Here is a 20088-nt window from a genome sequence, read left to right as displayed (position 1 = left end):
GCCCCAGCCATGATGAGCCCATCCCACCCGATGCTGGATAAAGAGGAGGAGGGCTCTCTTCAGCAGGACTTGGCCACAGGCACCAGAGGAAGAGGGAGGACCCCTCACTGCCAACCCAGGTGAGCCCAGAAGTCCGCTCCGGGGACAAAGCCAGGGTCCCAAACACCCCAGCCCAATTCCTGCTCTCAGCTACCTCTGGTAGCTTGGGATCCGGAGCTGGAATGAGATGAGAGATGACATCTTCGGGTCTCCCTACGCTACTTCAACAAAAACAATCCTCGGCCCCTGCACTCATCCTCTGCCTGAGGCTAAAGTGCTGGCATCAAAGAAAGCAGAGGCAGCGCCGAGTTCAGGCCTCTCCTTCTCTCCTCACCCTCATCACAGCCAGTCTTACCAGTCGGGCGGCACCTGAGAGTCCCCTCTGGTGGCCAGAAGCAGCTACAGAACGATCACCATAGGAAGGGTGGATTGCTGCATTAGCCTCAGTTTACCTCTCCTGGGGAATGGGCAGAGTTTGCTGGAATCTGAACTACCTAGTTTCCAGGCCACTCCTGCAATGCGCTTGGCTTACTGACCATTGACCTCACCCTGGGAGGAACAGGATAGGATGGGGGAAGCCCCTGAGACCCAGATGACGTTGAACCAGGGCACTCTGTACCCACGCCACCACTGCCTCCCGCCCACAGCTCTGCAAGTGGCAGCCGTGTCATTCACCGCTGGACTTTGACAGTAGCCAAAGGCACTCTCAGTTCTCCATGCTTGTCTCCTTCCAGCTCTGCCAAAGTCTCCACTGAGGTAAACTGGATACTTCCCCTGGAAACTGGAAGCCCACAATGGTGGTCCAGGCTATCCTATGGATCCTGTACGGATTGCTGCTGCAGCCGGAGCCAGGCACAGGTAGGTCAAAAGGAAGAGGCCTGAGGCCAGGACTCTTATTTCAGCAGAAGTATACTGCTGCCCCTCTGTGTCCAGCCCTGTACAGGGTGAGGCTAGATCCAGGAGGCCCCAGTCTCAAGGAACCTCCAGTCTGGGAACACAGATGCTCCCAGCCCCCTAGGATCAGGGCAAGGGCTGGGGGAAGAAACTGGGGCCAAAAGAGCAAAAATCAGGAAGGCTTCCTGCAGGAGGGGACATAGATCTAGGACAGGAAGAAGAATTTTACTTGGTGGTGAAGCAGGAAAGGACATTTTAGGCAGAAAGAAGAACAAAGCTAGAGAGGAATCACTGAGTGAACTGTCTGGAGAAGAACCTGAATTCCAGCAGTCAGCAGAGTGTAAGGATTAAGACTTCCTGTGTTCAAATCCTGCCTCTGCCACTTCCTAGCTATGTGATCTTAGGTAGATAATTTAACCTCTCCACGTTCATAGGGTCCTTGTGAAGATTAACTGGGTTGTTATATAAGTCACCTAGAATGGTGCCTGGCACATAGTAAAGGTTTAATTATTCAACAACCCACCCCAGCTCTGAGTCCCAGACTTCTAAGTTCCAAGTTCAGCCATAGACATTTCTCCCACAAGGCACAGGCCCACCCTCCCCTGGACATCCTTTGAGACACCTTTCCCTCTAAAATTCCCCAAACTCCAATCCATCATGAAAAACGGTCCATCTTTCCCTCAAAATATCTGGAGACTCTGCCCACTCTTGTCCATCACAGCGTCACCATCCTGGCTTCAGCCACCTTCATTGCTTACCTCTAAACTCTCTCCCCTTCTCTACTCTGGTCCCCCCAAAATCTATTCTCCACACAGCACTCAAAGGAGCAATCAGAATTCCAACCTGGCCATGTATCTCCCCTGCTCATGAACCTGCCATGGCTCCCCAGTGCTCGCTGATAGTCTAAGCTCCTTAACTTGTTGTCTGTGCCTCAGTTTCCTCACCTACACAAGGACAATGTCAGACATCATAAGATTGTCCAACGAAGGCAGGGGGCATTGAGAAGATGTAGAAACGGCAGGGGGAGGCTCAGTAACAGGTGGTGCTGGGCTGCTGGGCTAATACCATCCCTCCTCCTTCAGCGACCCTGCCCCTGCTCATGGACTCTGTCATCCAGGCACTGGCTGAGCTCGAGCAGAAGGCACCAGCCACCGAGGCTGGCCACACTGCCTCTTCATGGCTGCTGTCAGCCCACGACTCTTGTGCCCACAACCCTCTCCAACACTTCTTGCTGGAGGAGCAGAGTCTCAAGACCACCATGCTGGATCCTCCTTCACTGAGCCCAGAGCTTCAAGGCCTGACCATGGAGGTGGCGAGACATGGTGTGTGGGACGGGAAGGAATGCGGGGTGGTGCTGGCACCCGATGGCTCAACCGTGGCTGTGGAGCCTCTTCTGGCAGGGCTGGAGGCAGGGCTGCAGGGGAACAGGGTCGTAAACCTGCCCTTAGACAGCACGGGCACCCCTCCGGACGCTGGCGTCACCTTTCCTGACTTTGGAGCCACGGTTCCTGATGTAAGAGCCACCTCCCCAGGACTCAGGGATACCTCTTCAGATGTCACCTGGGCAGATGTCGGAGCTGTGTCTCCAAACGTTAGAGCCACAGATCTAGATGTCCAAGTCACCTCTCCAGATGTCCAAGCCTCCTCAGCAGATACCAAAGCCAAGTTCCCAACCACTGTGGACAGCCTCCTAGTGGTCACCCTGGCCAGAGACCTGGGCCTGAACTTCCTCCAGGGCCCTCAGACCTGGAGCCATTCACTGGGAACTGAGGGTTGCTGGGACCAGCTCTCTCTTCCCCGGACCTTCACGCTCCTGGACCCTGAAGCATCAACCCTCACCACGGCCTTCCTCAATGGTGCCCTGGATGGGGCCCTCCTTGGAGACTACCTGAGCCGGTCCCCTGAGCCCCGGCCACCCCTCAGCCACCTGCTGAGCCAGTACTACGGAGCCGGGGTAGCAGGAGACCCAGGATTTCGCAGCAACTTCCGACGGCAGAACGGAGCTGCTCTGACTCCAACTCCCATTCTGACCCAGCAGGTATGGGGGGCCCTCATCCTGCTGCAGAGGCTGGAGCCAGCACACCCTCAACTTCAGGGTATGAGCCAAGAACAGCTGGCACAGGTGGCCACCCATGCTACCAAGGAGTTCACTGAGGCCTTCCTAGGTGAGAAGGGCCCCCACCCCCTGTAATGCTCCTTCTCATATATACAGACATTCTCAGTGCCCCACAGGTCAGGAGGATCTAGGACTGGGGGATTCCAGAGGGGGAAATAAGGGCTTTGGCTGGGAGGCCAACAGGACTAGGATGCTGTTAGATTTAGTTAAGTTAGATCCCAATGGGGGCCAGTGTGGTGTGAGACTGAACTGTCCCCAAATCTGGGAAGAGACTGAAGGGATGATCCTTATATGCGCTCTTAGTGTGGGAGGAGGCGGCAGGCAGAGAAACGCTTGCTTACTCCCGTGCTGGACTCTCTTCCTCTCAGGGTGTCCAGCCATCCACCCACGTTGCCGCTGGGTCGCGGCCCCGTACCAGGGCCGCCCGAAGCCACTTCAGCTGCCGCTCGGGTTCTTGTATGTACACCACACATACGTGCCCGCGTCACCCTGCACGGACTTTGAGCGCTGCGCCGCCGACATGCGCTCTATGCAGCGCTTCCACCAGTATACTCGCGGCTGGGACGACATAGGCTACAGGTGGGCGGCAACCTGCAAGTCGCTGGCAGGGCGGACCAAGTGGTGGTGCAGTGTAGAGCCTGGGGGCGCAGAGCCTGACTGAGGGGGGCGGGGTTTGGACCTGAGCCAAGCTGGCAAGGAGTTTATGGTGGGTGGAGCCAGTGTGGAGAGGGGAGCGGCCTAGACTAGGATCCGGGCCTTAACATGGAGCAGAAATAGCTTAACAGTGGATTCCTGAGTTTGGGGTGGGAACTAGGAAAGGAGTCCGGACTTGGGAGAGGAGCAGGACCTGTGGTAGCGGCTGAGTCTGGGACGGGGCAGTGATGGGATATGACCTAAGACAGAAAAGGGCTCTGAATTGGGCAGGAGTTGGACTTGAGACAATGGGGAGGGAGCTGGGTAGAAAGAGATGAGGCCAATGTTGGGGGTAGATCCAGAGAAACGGGACGGTTTCTGGGGTGGCATTAGGTCGGGGAGTGGGACACGGCTGGACGGGGTAGCGTCAGCGCGACCGGACGGGACTTGGGGTGGCGGCGGCCCTTGGCACAGGTGCGGAAACTGGGGTAGAGGGCCAGATGAGAGACGGGGCCTCACGCCAAGTGGTGCATGCTTCCTTCTCTCCTCGCAGTTTCGTGGTGGGCTCAGACGGCTACGTGTACGAGGGCCGCGGCTGGCACTGGGTGGGTGCGCACACACTCGGCCACAACTCCCGCGGCTTCGGCGTGGCCTTGATAGGCAACTACACTGCGGAGCGGCCCGCAGAGGCCGCGCTGCGCGCGGTGCGCGACGAGCTCCCGCGCTGCGCTGTGCGCGCTGGCTTCCTGCGGCCAGACTACGCGCTGCTCGGCCACCGCCAGCTCGTGCGCACTGACTGCCCGGGCGACGGGCTCTTCAACCAGCTGCGCACCTGGCCGCACTTCGACAAGGTGAGTCCCCGACGCCTGCACTACCTCGGCCTGAGGCCCATCTGTCCACACAAGCTCAGCACGGCCCCTGATCCCTGCCTGCTTGCCTAACCTCAGCAGGCCCCTCACTCCTTCCTGTAACCCTGTGCCCACACAGCCTCAGTCAGGACCCTGAACCCCCTTGCAGCTCGTCTGTTCAGGCAATCTAGACTCAGACTCCAGTCATTCTGCTTGCAATATAGCCTACCCACTCTGCCACTCTGTCTGCACAACCTCATCCCAGCCACCCAAACTTGCCCTCATCCTTGCCCCTTACCCAAAGCCCCGCCCCCACCCATCCACACAACACTGACCCAGACTGTGACCCTCTACAGAAAACCCTTTTACCTACACAGCTTCTGTCCAGCCCCTAACCTAGTATTGCAATCCTCTGCTCAGACAATCTCAGAGTCTCAGAGAGACAATCCTCTCCTGAGGATGCTTGCTAGCCCCAGCCTTCCTGACCCTTGACGACAACTCTTACGCTGGAGCAATCCAGGCCCAGTCAGCACAACCTCAGCCTGATGACTGCACCCCAACCTCTGATCATGATCACAAAAACACCTCTATAACATCCCTGTGCTATCTAGCTGTACCTTCAAGCTACCACTCCGTTTCATTTCGCTGGCCTGCCGTTGGCATTGTACCTGCCCCCTCACTTTGGGCCCCTGTCCTCTTACCATCTAGGGTGCCACCATGAGGAAGGCAGACCCAGCCCCATGACCCCTCACCCACCCCACCGCCTTGTCTTTTTTAGAACGTGAAACCAAGAACTGCCAGGAGGGCCTCTAGGAGATCCAGGAGGGCCTCTAGGTGATCCAGTAGGAGGCCACCTCCAACGATCCTGCTAGCCACAGACCTCCAATAAAGAGACCATGGGAAGAAAGCCTGTGTCCATGCATCATCTGCGTTTGCACATTCTGTCTTAGTTTAGGGTTGCCCAGAAGCAGACCCTGGGACAAGAATCCTTGTCGATAAGTAGTCGTCTGAGCAGTGATCCCAGGACATGTCAGCTGGGGAATAAGGAAGCGACACAGGGAAGGGAAGGCAGCTGGGAAAGGGTGCTTTATCAGGCATGTGGGTATGGGAGGCACGTGGAGCTCAATCCCACCAGGGACCTTTGGGGGAAAGTGTAGGTCACACACCGCAGAGTCATCCCACTCAAAGGGCAAGGCAGCTGGAGTACTGATCCTCCAACTTCCATAGTCATTGGCTGAGGGCTGCTCCCAGGGCAGTGTTAATGTGTTGGCACTTTGGGACTGCTTGTTGCACGGGCAGTGTGGACTCCACCTGTCAGAGAAAGTCCTCCAGCAAAAATGCAGGGAGTTGGGAGTGGGGCCCGTATGCAGTGAAGTGGTACAGGCTCAGAGATATGGTGGAACACAGGGAGACTCTACCTGTATGTGCCGTGAGTGGACTGAGTGTGGTAAGAATGAGGTGGGCATAGCTAAGGTATGTGCACCCGCAAGAACATGTCCAGCACCAGGAAAAGGATTTTTGACCCTCGCTGAAGACCCTCTTCCTCAGGACAGGTTATAGAATGTTCAAGGCCCAGTGCGAAATGAAAAATGCAGGCCCTGTCCAAAAAGTTAAATCAAGCGCAATGCAGAGCCCTTCTGAGCCCGGTGACTGCACAGGTCACATGCTCGTGAAGGCAGTCCTACCCATCCCACCCTGTGAATTCCGGTCACGCTTGCCTTTGCACAAGCCGTTCCTTCTACCTGGCGTGTTCTTCCCATGACCAGCTCCTCCTCATGCTCAGCCCTCCTGGATTTTTCCAGCTCAAAGTGCATCACTTCTGCTCAGCCTCTACTCTGTCTATTTGCTTCCAAGTCTTCACCAGCTAGAAATGTCCTGCATTCATGTTCAAGATTTGTCTCTCTTGCTGTACTGTGAGCTCCAGGAAGGCAGGAACCAAGTTTATTTTGTTCCTTGTAGCTTTTCCAGTACCCAGCACATAGTAGGCATTCAGGAAACATTTGCTGAATAAACAAAGTGTCCCATTATAAACCTTCTGAAACTGATGTTATCATCTTGTACAAATCAGGAAACCAAGGCTCTGAGAGAGGAAATGACTTGCCTGAGGTCACACAGTGAGAGAAGGACCAGCTGGCACTCAAACCCACTCTGGGGCCAGTGGGCCAGAATTCTACTGACTCTCAAGTTATCTCACTTATTACTCAGAACAGCATGTGGCCACCTCTTTTTTCAAGTAAATACTTATTGTGGTATCACAGAGATATAAGAAAGGGCACCAAACTGTGTGGTTAATGAATTTTCACAACAGAACATACCCATGTCATCAACACCCAGCTCAAGAAATACAACAGGTTAAATTTATATTATGTGAATTTCACCTCAATTTAAAAAAAAAAAAAAACCACCATGATCAGCTACCAGAAGCCTCCGTTGTGCTTCCCCACCTCCCCAGTCTCTGGCCCTTCCAAAGGAAACCAATATCCTGAATTGTTAAACAGAGTTTTGCCTGCTTTGGAACTTCATATAAATGGAAGCACACAGTGTTTACTCTTCATTGTTTGGGTTTTTTTGCTCAACATTGTGATTCATCTGAGTTCGATCCTTCTTATTGATACATAATATCCCACTGTGTAAAGAGACCACAATTTATTCATTCTACAGTAGATGCACACTTGGGTTGTTTTCCGTTTGGCGCTATCATGAATAGCGCTGGTGGGCATGTCTGTTGGGTGTATACCTAGCAGTGGAACTGGTGGGTCAGAGGAGAAGGGTGTGGTCAATGTTCATAGGTCACAACAGTTTTCCAACTTGGATGAATCAGTCTACACTCTGACCAGCAGTGGATGAGAGTTCCAGCATTTAGTCAGCATGGGCCCATTTTGCAGAGGAGGTCACTGAGGCTCAGAGAGGGGCATGTGCTGCCTCCTGGTCAGTGAGAGATTCTGAGTCCTGCTCTGTCACCTCCTCTCCTCTTGCATCCTGCCCTCACTGTGCCCTCCCAGCTTGGCTGTGGGGTGGGGTGGGACAGACAGGGTCACGTGGAGTTGCGTTCAGCGGGAGGAAGCCAGGCAGGGTGCAGACGGCTGCTGATTCTGGGGCTGGTCAGGAAATCAAGGTAAGAGAGGGAGTGCATATGGCCCCCAAGGGGGTTCCCTGGGGGCAGAGCTGAGAGTAGGGAGGGGGCCAAGATGAAGACAACATGTGGGCAGACACTGGGCAGAATTGTCACCCTATCATCCCCCAGGAGAATCTCTGCCATGGACCCACCTTCGCCGAGCCTGGCCTCCCAAACCCAGCCAGCAGCCCCATCGCCGCTAACCTCCTACCACTGGCACTCAGGAGGTTGTGGGGAGAAGGGGGCTGGAGGGTTCCGCTGGGGCCGCCTTGCAGGATGGGGGAGGGCGCTGAGCCACCAGGAGCCCACAGTCAGCAGCCAGCCGGCCCCTCGCTCGCTGTTTCGTCGTGTCCTCTCTGCGCCCCACAAGGAGTCGCGCTCGAGCCGCCTCCGAATATCCAAGACCCTCTGGGGAAGGCATAAGAGCCCACCGCTGGAGTCAGAACCAGAGCCAGAGACCTCAGGTACATGGCTCCCCCACCCAGGCTGGGAGGCCCAGATGCTTGGGTTTTGTCTGCCTCCGGAGCATCAGCCTTACAGACACAGGAAGTTGTGGGGAGTGCAAAAGCCCGACAGGAAGTGGCTGGGGCCCGGCTGGCTGCCCTCTTCTCTCTCTCCCCCTTACCCAGGGCCTGGGCATGGTGGGAGTGGCTAGGGACCTGTGAGCTGGGGGTCCAGCCCTGGGAAGGGACAGGGAATAGACTGATGGTAGCACGGTCCAGATGCCAAATGGCTCTTGGCCCCAGTAGGTCTCTCCTCACATTCAATGGCCCAGGCTTATTCTCTCCTGCCTGGATACCCATCTCTGCTGCCTCCTGCTCTCCTGCCCTCCAGCCTCCATGTCTTAGTTTCTTCACTTCCTTGAGCCTCAGCTTCCCCATAAGTTAAATGGGAATCATGATTCCTACCTTGAAGGATATATTATTTCATTCGTTCATTCATTCATTCAAACAGAGGTCTGTGAGCATTTACTACGTTCTAGGCCTGCCCTGATTTAGACTCTGAGGACACAGCAGTGAACAAAACGGACGAAACTGCCTGCCCTGTGGAGCTCATAGTGTAGTGGGTGTGACAGACAGCAAACAAACAAGAAAATGACAGATGGGGCTAAGTGTCACACAGAGGGATCTAGAACAAACAAGAAAATGACAGATGGGGCTAAGTGTCACACAGAGGGATCTAGAAGAGTAAAGGATATCCTGAGGACTGGAGCTCATGAATGTAACGCTGGTCTAGGACTCAGCACATTTTATGTGATCCGTTAGCAAGTGGGAGTCATCATTTATTCCCCTGGTGGTAAAACAATGGGACAGACAGGTAATCTGGGCGGCCTGATCCAGCCCTCCTCTCCCGGAAGCTCATCTGCTTCTCATCATTCATATTCCCACTTTGCAGAGGCATCCCTTCAGCCCCCTCCACGGTGTCAGGTATTGCCCACGCCATAGGATACAGTGAGAGCTCTCTAACAAGCAGACCTGCTCCTCCCCTACTCAAACACCTCCATGGCTCCTCATACCTCCAGGATAAAACCCCAGCTCTTCTAACTGACACCCAAAGCCCCACACTAATCTCTTCCTGAACCTTCCCCTCCAGCCTCCAAGCCCTCCAAGCCCTTCTCACCCTTCCCTTTATTTCCCTGGGCCAGGCCATGTGCCACCTCCCAGGCTTTGCTCAAGCCATTCATGCCACGATCTCCTCCATCTTTGTCAAAACCCAATCTGTTATTCAGGACCCATTGCAGGGGACTTCCCTGGTGGTCCAGTGGTTAAGACTCCACGCTTCCACTGCGGGGGGCTCAGGTTCTATCCCTAGTTGGGGAACTAAGATCCCACATGCCACGCAGCATGGCCAAAAAATTAGAGAAAAAAAAAAAAGACCCATTGTAAACTTACTCTCTCTGGGAGGCCTTCCTACTGCACTTCTCCCAACCCTGCCCTTCTTCTGTTCCTTTCTCAGACTTTGAACACTTTTCCCTTTAGACTTGTTATTTATGTAAGGAACCAAGGCTGCTGTCCTGTTTTTTAACCTCTTGGACCTGCCCACTGTCTTGCTTAAGAGAAGAATGCTTGTATGTACACGACCCTTGAGTATGGGCTCTGTTAGTGCCAGCCAGGCCCTGGAACAAAGGCTTAGTTTCCTTGAAGGAAACTATGAAAAGGAAAGAAGGAAAATTAGCAAGTAACGTTATTTCCATTTTCAGTGCATTTCTCGCAGTGAGATCAGACCACCACAAGGCTGAACCCTCTCGGAAGATCTGTTGCGACCTTTATCTTTGTTCTTTATTTATCATGCATTTAAAATGAGATGCAGAAGCATTTAACATACTATGTAAATATGGACCTCTTAAAATTAAAATTTCATTGGAAATGCTTTCAGTTCAGCAACATCTTAGCTATTTGTTAGTTCTTTTGTGTTGTCTTATCAAAGTTTAATGGATACAGTTCCATAGTTGTTGATGTGTTTGTGTGTATGTTCGATTTGTGTAAAGATGGTACTAAGTCAATTAAAAAAGAGAGAGAGAGAAGAATGCTTGTATCCGAAGCCCAGCTCAGTGACTCACAAGCTGTGTGACCCTGGGCAAGTCACTCAATTTCTATGTGTTTTCAGTTTCCTCCTTGGTAAAATGGGTGTTATAATAGCCCATCGAATGGCTTTTGGAGGATTAAATGAGAGGTGTGTGAAGCAGTAAACACAGTACGCGGGGCACATAGTCGGTGGGGCTGTGTCCACCACCCATCACCACCCATGGTTAGTGGGGACAAGGCCCGGAGAGGGGTGGAGGCTTGTCCAACACCTGACATGGCTGCTGGGTGGATTGGGAAGAGGGGGCACTTAGGAGGGAACCCTTGATGAGCCTTGGGGAGTGGAGAGGTTGTTCTGAGGGAGAAGAAAGGACTCCCACGTCCCCAGCACCTCCTCCTCTACCCAGAGCCTGAGCCGGAGCTGGAGCCCCCTGCCCCACAGATCCCAGAGGCCCCCCCACCCGACGTGCCCATCTGGAACATCGGGGCCTTCACCCTATTTGATGGGAGGCTGGTGCTGCTTGGGGGTGAGGAGGAGGTAAGAGGGGACACCTGGGCAAGGGGAGGGAAGGAGAGGAAGGAAGAGAGACAGAACAGTGGTAACGGCGGGGGATGAGGGGGCATAACAGAAAGGCGTCTGCCTCTCCCTCTGTCTGTCTGCCTGCCTCTCCTTTCTGACCACCCACCCTTTTGGGGGGACAGCGTCCTTGCAGGCCCCGGGTGGGGAGTGCTAGTTCCGAGGGCAGCATCCAGGTGGCCTTGGGGAACCTCAGGGATCCAGGTAAGCTTGAGAGATGGGGGCTGGGGATTGGGGAGCCTCTCAAGGTGGGGCAGAATCCACGATGATCCCACCCCCCAACCTTCCACCCCTGACCACCCACAGATCGGATCTCTGGAAAGACCGAGCCAGAGGCCGCTGGCCCCAACGAGGTCCACAACATTCGGGTAAGTGGGGGGGTGGAGGAGAGAGCAAAGACTTTCCGACCTTCAGAGGTGAAAGGGGGACTCTTCCTGGGTGATCTTAGGCAGGTCACTGACCCTCTCAGGATCATAGTGTCCATATCTGTCAAATGGAGCCAGAAAGAGAAACTCCTGCTTGGGGCTGTTTATGAAAAGTCCATAGAGAATGTAGGAAAGCATGTGATTGGTGCTTTAGAAATGGGAGCTGTTGATTGCCTTTAATATTCCTGCTAATATAGCCTGAGGTTGTGATCCCTCGAGACCAACAGATCTTCCAGGACACCCTGGGGGGAAGGGAGCTGAGGAGGGAACACAGGGTTCTGCCCAGCTGACATCCCCCTCCCCACAGGGGCTGCTCAAGCGGCTGAAAGAGAAGAAAAAGGCCAAATCGGAGCTAGGAGCCAATGCTTCCCAGGATGGGTAAGGGTCTCTGAGGAGCTGGAGGGGCTGGGAGTCAACATTGCCCCTTCCCCTCCTCCTGCCTATAATTCTGACTTTCACCAAATATCCCCTGTGGCCCTCTGTGTCCTGCCCCACGTTGGGCAATGCTGGGGCCACTGAAAGACCCTTAGCATTGAGCCAGCCCTCTGTTGAATGGTGGGGGCAGAGTCTGACACAATAACTCTAAAACTGCAGCTGAGTCAACACCTTGGTCTGGGAGTGTGTCAGGGAAGGGACACTTGAGCTGAGATCTGAAGGATAGATGGAAGTTAACTAGGCCGAAAGGGTCAGGAAAAGCATTCCAGGCAGAGGGAACAGCAAGTGCAAAGGTCAAGAGGACAGATGAAGTGACAAAAACAAGGCCAGTGTGACTGGAGTTCAGACAGCGAATTAAGTGTCAAAAGGAGGATTCAAGTCCAATTTAGGTTCAAGTCCCTCCTGGCTTCCACCCTTCAGGCTGTAAGGGGTAGTTGGGGTGGGGGAGGGGTAGTGGGTAGGAATGACAGCTTGTTCATGTGCGCCTTCACCAGACCCCCCAGTGCTCTGGGCTCTCGGGAATCGCTGGCCAAGCTTTCGGAACTGGACCTGGGCGCCGAGCGGGACGTGCGGGTCTGGCCACTGCACCCCAGCCTCCTGGAGGAGCCCCACTGCTTCCAGGTACGTGCAGGCAACTCTCCGCCTCGCCTGACCCTTTGGCTCCACCCTTGGTCTCAACCGCACGCTGGATGCCCCTCCTCAACAGGTAACGTGGGCGGGCGGGAGCCGCTGCTTCTCCTGTCGCTCGGCTGCTGAGAGAGACCGCTGGATAGAGGACATTCGTCGCCACTTCCAGCCTAGTCAGGTCGGTAGTGCGCAAGGTCGGACCTGGAGACCCCTCCCACAGCCCGGGCCCCGCCCCTTCCACCCACCCCAAATCCCACTCGCCCCAAAACCTTGCCCCTTGGACACACCTGCCCCCCTACACTTTTGCAGCCACTCCGAGATCCTCCCCGCCACTTGCATCTATTACCAGCCCCTTGCACAGCTCGGATTGTATTCAATCCGAGCCCTATTTGCACCCCAGGCAGTCTCCAAGTCCCCACCCCGCGGCTACTCCTCCATGCCCTAGAGCCCTGATCTCTCCGGGAGAGCCCAGAAAAGCTAGAGGGTTTCCGCATAGCCATCTTGGGCACCCCCGTGGCCTCACTGTCCTCCCCCAGGGGCCCAGCGACCCCCTGGGAGCACGGGCCCCGTTCTTCACCTCTGGTGCCCGATGTGGAGCACAGACGCCACGCCCCCGCCCCTACTCCGGTCCGCAGGACAACATTGAGCGGGAAGAGACGTGGCTGAGCGTGTGGGTGCACGAAGTGAAGGGGCTGCCCCGGGCGGCGGCGGGGGCGCCGGGAGTCCGCGCGGAGCTGTGGCTGGACGGCGCACTGCTGGCTCGCACAACTCCGAGGGCTGGCCCGGGCCAGCTCTTCTGGGCGGAACGCTTCCACTTTGAGGCGCTGCCGCCCGCGCGTCGCCTGTCGTTGCGGCTACGCGGAGCGGGCCCGGGGGACGCGGTGCTGGGCCGCGTGGCCTTGGCGCTGGAAGAGTTATGTGTCTCCCGCGCGCCCGCCGCGGGCCTGGAGCGCTGGTTCCCGCTTCTCGGGGCGCCAGCGGGCGCGGCGCTGCGGGCACGAATCCGGGCGCGGCGCCTGCGCGTGCTGCCCTCTGAACGCTACAAGGAGCTGGCTGAGTTCCTCACTTTCCACTACGCGCGCCTCTGCGGGGCGCTCGAGCTCGCGCTGTCCGCTCAGGCCAAAGAAGAGCTGGCGGCTGCCATGGTGCGCGTGCTGCGGGCCACCGGCCGGGCTCAGGTGCGGCGCTGCGACGGGACGAACCCGGGTGACCAGGGGCTGACCGATCGCGCGCTCCAGGGGGGAGTTGGTGGGGACAATACCAGAGTGGCACTTTCGAGGGGCTGGGCAGCTTGAGGGGCGGGGTCTGAGCTGAGCCTCTGCACTGCGAGGCCCAAGTTTGCGCTTGGAGGGGTGGAGGTTCCGGCCTGTTAAGAGCCCCAGCAGCGAGGGCTGGGCCTGGGCAGCGGCTATGAGGAGTGGGCCTGTGCCCCAGGGGTGAGGGACCCGCCAAGGGCAGGGATTCCCCCTGACTCAGTCTGCGCCCAACGCATCGTAACCCCACTATGCCCAGGCACTGGTGACAGACTTGGGCACCGCGGAGCTGGCACGCAGTGGAGGCCGTGAGGCTCTTCTGTTCCGGGAAAACACACTGGCCACCAAGGCCATCGATGAGTACATGAAGCTGGTAGCACAGGATTACCTCCAAAAGACACTGGGTAAGCAGAGTGGGGCAGGGGTCAGAGGCCTAGCTGAGCCGACTAGGACACCCCAGGGGAGATCTGAGAATCCTTGAGTAACTTGGATTCTGGTAGTGGGTGGTGCCCTGGGGATGCTCAGATCCTAGAAGGAATCAGGGGTTCCCCAAGATTTTAGGTGCCTCCAGAGTAATTTGGAGATAGAATTGGAGGCTGGGTGCTGTGGGTTGTGGTGGTCATGGGCTGGCCCCTCTCTGGCTGTGCTGGACTGCAGGACAGGTCGTGCGGCGTCTCTGTGCCTCCACTGAGGACTGTGAGGTGAACCCCAGCAAGTGCCCGGCCTCAGAGCTGCCCCAGCACCAGATCAGACTGCGAAACAGCTGCAAGGAGGTCTTTGAGAGCATCATCCACTCTTACGAGTGAGAATCAGGGCCCCAGAACCCGAGCCTAACCCTGCCTCTTAGCCACTGTGCTAACCCTGACTCCCAATTAGGGTTTCCAGATAAAATACAGGATGCCCAGTTAAATGTGATACCATATTTGGGACATGCTTACACTAAAAAAAGTGTTCATTTTTAAAATCTGAAATTCAGGTTTAACTGTTTATCCTAAAGTTTTATTTGCTAAATTTGGCAACCCATTCCCAATATCATGCTACCTAACCCCAAGTAACCTGGGACCAAATTCTTTGTCTTCTAAACTACAGGTGACCCCATACCCTAATTCCATGCCACCTGACCCCAATTAACATAGGATCTCACTCCTATGACCTCTGATTCCAGTAATGGCATACCCCCAATTCCATGATCCCTGACCTTAAGTAACACTGTGTCCCAAATCCCATATAACTGGGATTCCTAGGATTCTAATTCCTTGACCTCTGACCCTAGGTTAACCTGTATGCCTAATCCCATGCCATCTAGGATATCAATCTCATGATTTCTGAACCTAGGTGACCCTGTAACCCCAATCCCATCCTATTTCATATCATGTCTGGCACCCCAATTTCATGTCCAGTCATAGCTACATCCCAAGCTCATGGCCTCCATCCTCATGTGAACGTGTACCCCCAAATCTAAGATTACTGACTCCAGAAGTCACCACGATAACTACACCACAAACAAACCCTGACCCTAAATGGACCTATAACCCCAAGCATCATTATCCCCAATGTCTTCAATCCTGACCCAGAATGCCGGTGTCTCCTGACACCTGACCGTAGCACTTTGATCATCCATGAACTTTATGCCCATATCCTCCCACTCTGACCATTGTCTTTTCTGCCCCAGCTGGTTCCCAGCAGAGCTGGGCACTGTTTTCTCAGGCTGGCGAGAAGCATGCAAGGCACGTGGCTCTGAGGCACTGGGGTACCGACTAGTGTGTGCCTCTCTCTTCCTGCGGCTCCTGTGTCCTGCCATTCTTTCACCCAGCCTCTTTGGCCTAGCGCCAGAGCACCCGGCACCTGGCCCAGCCCGCACCCTCACGCTGATCGCCAAGGTCATCCAGAACCTCGCCAACCATGCTCCGTAAGTCCTGGGAGGCTGGGAGGCCATGCTGGGGCCGTGGGGGTAGCAGATGCCTGACCTGACCCACCCAGTTGGGCCTCGATCTAGGTTTGGTGAGAAGGAGGCCTACATGAGCTTCATGAATAGCTTCCTGGAGGATCATGGACCTGCCATGCAACGCTTCCTGGACCAGGTGGCCATGGTGGATGTGCACACAGCACCCAGTGGTTACCAGGGCAGCAGTGACCTGGCCCTCCAGCTGGCAGTCCTGCATGCCCAGCTTTGTACCATCTTTGCTGAACTTGACCAGGTGTGGCCTGAGCCCAAAGCCCAGAATATGAGGTAGGGAGGCAAGAGAGTAGGGAGCCTCTGGTCCTGGAGATCTTGCTCAGCATCCTCCCTGCATTGCTTTACCAGGCAACCCGTGACAGCCTGGAACCACTGCCCACCATCCTGAGTGCCATCGAGGAGGGCCGACCTGTACCTGTGTCTGTGCCAATGCGTCTTGCACCACCTCCGGCCCAGGTCCATTCCAGGTAACCTACCTGCCTCAAGTCTGATCCAGTTCTGATGGGTAGGAGCAGGGGAAGGGCCAAAGGCATCACAGGGTCAAACTGTGGTCAGAGATGAAGACAGGATCATGTCAGGGGTCAGAGACAACAGGGTCATGTTGGGGTCAGTGTCAGAAGCAGTGTAGGATGGAGGTCAGAGGCTGGAGACAGGATCATCTCAGGGGTCAGGGAGAGGCTCACAGTACAGTCAGAGGGCGGGCACAGGGTCAGATTGGAATCTGAGGTGGGGATTAAGCATTGCAGAGATCAGGGAGAGGTCACATCTGGGGTCAGAGAGAAAGTGACATTGTGGTCAGCAATGAGGGGCAGGTTTCAGTGAGAGGTTGTGGATAGGGTCAAATCAGGGGTCAGAGTGGGTCAGAAGGATGTTGAGACACATCATCAAGGGTCAGGGACAGGTTCATATTGCAAACAGGTCGGGCCCAGGGTCAGATGGGGTCAAGGGTTATGGGCAGAGTCATTTTGGAGGTCAGAAGTCAGGGACTATGTTCTTTCAGGAGGCTGAGACAGGGTGAGTTTAAGGTCAGAGGTTGGGAACAAGACGGAGTCAGATTGGGAAGGAAGAGGGTACAGTTGTGAGCAGAGGCCAAGCTCAGGCAAACTGGAAGCAGAGGTTACAGAGAGGCTCAAGCCAAGGGTAACACTGTGTCAGAGTTCAGGGACAAGGCTAGAAAGAAATCAGAGGTTAGATTGACGTTGTGTCAAAGGTCATAGAAGGGAGAGTATTGTCAGAAGTCCAGGACAGGATCAGAAGTCAAAATGTGATCCCTTCAGCAATAGGGTCACATAGAAGTAAAAGATCAGGGGCGGGGTTATTTCTGGTCAGAGGTAGAGATGCAGTCCGCTCAGGAACCGGTGGAGCGTCTGAGCTCCCCCATCCCACCCCCAGCATCTCTGCAGGAGAGAAGCCTGGCTTTCTGGCCCCCCGAGACCTCCCCAAGCATACCCCTCTCATCTCCAAGAGCCAGTCCCTGCGCAGCGTTCACGGCGCAGGTAGTTGGGCCCGGCCACGGCCGGACGAGGAGCAGCCCCCGCGGCTGCCTCGGCCGGTGCAGCGCACGCAGAGCGTCCCGGCTGGCCGCCCCGCTCGCCACCGCCCGTCTGCAGGGCCGCGGCCGCGACCCAAAGGCTCCCTACGCACGGGACCCGTGCCCCGCGGCCGGCCCTGGACCGGAACCTCAGCATCGCTGCCTCGGAAGCCGTCGGTTCCCTGGCAGCGCCAGCTGGACCAGCCACGGGACAGAGACCAAACGCTGGGCACCCACCGACCCATGGGCAAGGTGAGGTACAGCCCAGGTCCGCCCGCACACAGAGTGGGGAGACAGGATTGGAAAAAGACTGAAAGATGGGCAGGTCTCGGTTCAAATACCGAGCTTGCTGTGCTGTGTGACCCAGGCATAACCCAACCCTCTCTGAGCCTCAGTTTCCTCTTCTGTACAATTAGGGCATCGTTCCCCAATAGGCAGGGCGGTGAGGAGGCAGAGCACAGGGTACAGGGAGGTCAGGGTCCTTGGGGAGAAGGGGCGGGACGATGGCTCAGGTTACAGCTGCTCCCTCCCCACAGATGACGGAGCTGCAGTGCGAGGTGGCCGCCCTGCGCCAGGATCAGAAGGCGCTGTCCGGCCTCGTGGAGTCACTCGGCACCCACATCCGGGCCTTGAGCGAGCAGCAGGAGCAGCTTCGGAGCCAGCTTCAGAACCTGGCTACCAGGCTCCAAGAAGGGTAAGCCCCGCCCTTCCCACTAGCTCCGCCCCCAGGTGGGCTTTCTATTAAAGAGATCGGCTCAGGCCCCGCCTCCCAGTCAGTCCCTCCCAAATCATGCCTGTCACGGCCACGCCCCCTCTGCAAGACCCGCCCCAACACACCTAAGACCCGCCTCTTGAGCTCCACCAGCCCCAAGTCCCTGGGAGGGCCTCTCGTCCAGTCCCTCAGTCAGCTTCTCCCACACAGATTGGGACAGACCCACTATCTCTTAGTCTGGGCATTCCCTCATCCCTCTCATGACCCAGCTCAGGACTAGCCAAGACCCGCCTCCAACGGTTGGTTGGTTTGTCCTTTCATCCCATTACGGTCCAGGCTCTAATTCAGCAGCCCCTTCTTCAGACTGATCTAGGCCCCACCCCCCAGCCTGGATAAACCCCGCCTCCATTCCAAGCTTCGCCCCCGAGCCCCTGACTCTCCTACCAAGAGCTGGAGGGATGTTCCTCAGCCTCTGACTCTTTCCCTTTGCCCCTGATCCCCACAGGACCGCGAAGTTGGATCCAGAGCGCGATCCTCCAACCAATGAGGACCACAGGCTGAAAAGTCTGGTGAGACCCCTGCCCGAGCCCTGGGGCCTATCTGGGCTGGGTAAGGGAACAAGAGTTGGGCGCAACCCTCCCCCGGCTCTGAGTCCACTGCCGCTGCCTCCCCAGGAGTGCCGCCTGGCCGAGATAGAGAGTACTCAGGCCCAGCTGAGGGAGACCATTCAGAGCCTGCAGCTTCTTCCCAGGACATCGGGGTCCCAGAGCCAGCCCCTGCCACTCAAAGCACCCTGCATCAACGGAGACACCACTTGAGCTGCCCACTCGGCCCTACGTGTTCTGGGAGCAGAGAGAAAGCGGTCTTAGGGGCCTTTCCAACCCCTGCCTCAAACCCACGTGGCCTGCAGTATGGAGTGGAGCTGTAGGTGCCAACCAGTCTGGCACTATCAGGTTGCCCAGTAAAATCTTGATTTCAGTAAAAAATTGATGGGGTTTTTTTGCGTCTAAGTGTTGCCAATCAGAAAGCAACCCCCCCCCCATTCAGCTCTCCCAAACTCTCCCCTAACTGGAGGTCTCAGGGGAGGGGGGTGATATAGGGAGAGTCTCACCAGCTGTGTGACCTTAGGCCCTCACTCTCTCAGAGCCTTGATTTCCTCATTTGTAAAATGGATCTAAAGTCCCTTACACAGTAGAAGACCCATAGTTTAAAGTGTTCAGTAAAAGGTATTTGTCATTGTTAGGGGCAGCACTTGCTTCTCAGTGAAGCCCAGATCCCACCTCTACTAATTCCCAGATCCCAGACGAGAGCAAATCCCACACCAGCTCCCTCATGCAGTGAGGGCGTGGGTCTGGGAGGCAAATGAAGGAAGGGGTGGGTAGGTGTGGAGATGGTTAAGCTCTGCGAGTGGTCACTGGGAAAATGAGTGGACATTTGAATAATGGGTGGGTGGATGGGTGAGGGATAGGGTGGGTAGGACAAAAGGCAGATGAATAGGTTAGCATTTGCTGGATGTTTGCCCTGGTAGGTGATTAGTTGAGTACGTGGTTAGCTGGGATGGGTATGTCTGCCTAGAAAAGGTCTGGATGGTAATAGGAAATAAACATTTGAAATAATTAAGTGGTTATATGTATTGCATGTACACTTGTTGAGGTCTCCTGAGACTCTTGAGTTGAGCAGTGGGGAAACAATAATATACTAGATAGACAGACTCCTGTTCTCACGGAACTTACCCTCTACTGGAGAAGACAAACATGCAATTGATGGTTGGGTGAATGGGTGACTGGGTGACTGGGTGAAAGGATTATGTGTAGAGATGGGTGGATGCTTGCTTGGTTGTTTGGATAAGTAGGTATTTACTTGGGTGGTGGATGGATGAGTATGTAGATGGGAGGTTAATGGTTGGTTTGAGTGGGTATTTGGATGGAGGGATGGATGGATTGACAGGTGGTTGGAGGAGTGGGTGGATAGGTGGTTGGTTAGTTGACTGGTTGGGTAGATGAGTGGTTGATCCACTGAATGTGTGGATGAATGGGTGGGGAGATGGATGGGTGGTTGGACATGTGGATGGGTGGTGGGTGGGCGAAGCAGCAGTCCTATTATGTGCGCATTATAGGGTAGTCCTAGTGACTGTGAACCTGGGGGTTGGGTGGAGAAGGGGGTCTTACTCTGGGGACCTAGGGCAGCTCTAGGGGCATGGAGGTACTGAAGTTCACTGTGCATAATGAGGAAGTAGGGAATGAGCTTGTGGTTGGAACGTAGCTGATTGGGAGCAGGGGACTGAAGGCTAAGGATTCGCCATGTGGAGTCCTCAATAATGACCTATGAATGACCCACGGGGGAACTTCCCTGCCCCCTCCCCACTCTTCTGGTGCTATTAGCAGTCCTAGCATTGGAAGAACCA

The 20088-nt window shown here is 55.6% G+C and overlaps 2 protein-coding genes across 2 annotated transcripts; both read left to right on the top strand.

Moving 5' to 3' along the window:
• Window positions 1–714: 714 nt before the first annotated feature.
• Window positions 715–5434, top strand: PGLYRP2 (peptidoglycan recognition protein 2). Its single transcript, XM_067730166.1, has 5 exons — window positions 715–897; window positions 2016–3098; window positions 3418–3628; window positions 4236–4533; window positions 5309–5434. Exons 1-5 carry the CDS (start codon window positions 834–836, stop codon window positions 5366–5368), a joined length of 1716 nt encoding a protein of 571 aa, XP_067586267.1. The 5' UTR covers window positions 715–833; the 3' UTR covers window positions 5369–5434.
• A 2124-nt stretch (window positions 5435–7558) lies between these two features.
• Window positions 7559–19110, top strand: RASAL3 (RAS protein activator like 3). Its single transcript, XM_067733057.1, has 18 exons — window positions 7559–7645; window positions 7775–8109; window positions 10575–10705; window positions 10870–10948; window positions 11051–11112; window positions 11477–11547; window positions 12099–12225; window positions 12311–12409; window positions 12867–13409; window positions 13744–13888; window positions 14142–14286; window positions 15157–15393; window positions 15481–15682; window positions 15790–15908; window positions 16834–17224; window positions 17509–17666; window positions 18190–18253; window positions 18359–19110. Exons 2-18 carry the CDS (start codon window positions 7788–7790, stop codon window positions 18500–18502), a joined length of 3039 nt encoding a protein of 1012 aa, XP_067589158.1. The 5' UTR covers window positions 7559–7645; window positions 7775–7787; the 3' UTR covers window positions 18503–19110.
• The last annotated feature ends 978 nt before the right edge of the window (window positions 19111–20088 follow it).

The sequence above is a fragment of the Pseudorca crassidens genome, chromosome 3 (assembly GCF_039906515.1).
Source record: "Pseudorca crassidens isolate mPseCra1 chromosome 3, mPseCra1.hap1, whole genome shotgun sequence".
In the NCBI taxonomy this organism is placed as follows: Eukaryota; Metazoa; Chordata; class Mammalia; order Artiodactyla; family Delphinidae; genus Pseudorca; species Pseudorca crassidens.
The sequence above is the reverse complement of the archived record's forward strand: the minus strand, read 5'-3'. Positions and strand labels throughout refer to the sequence as shown.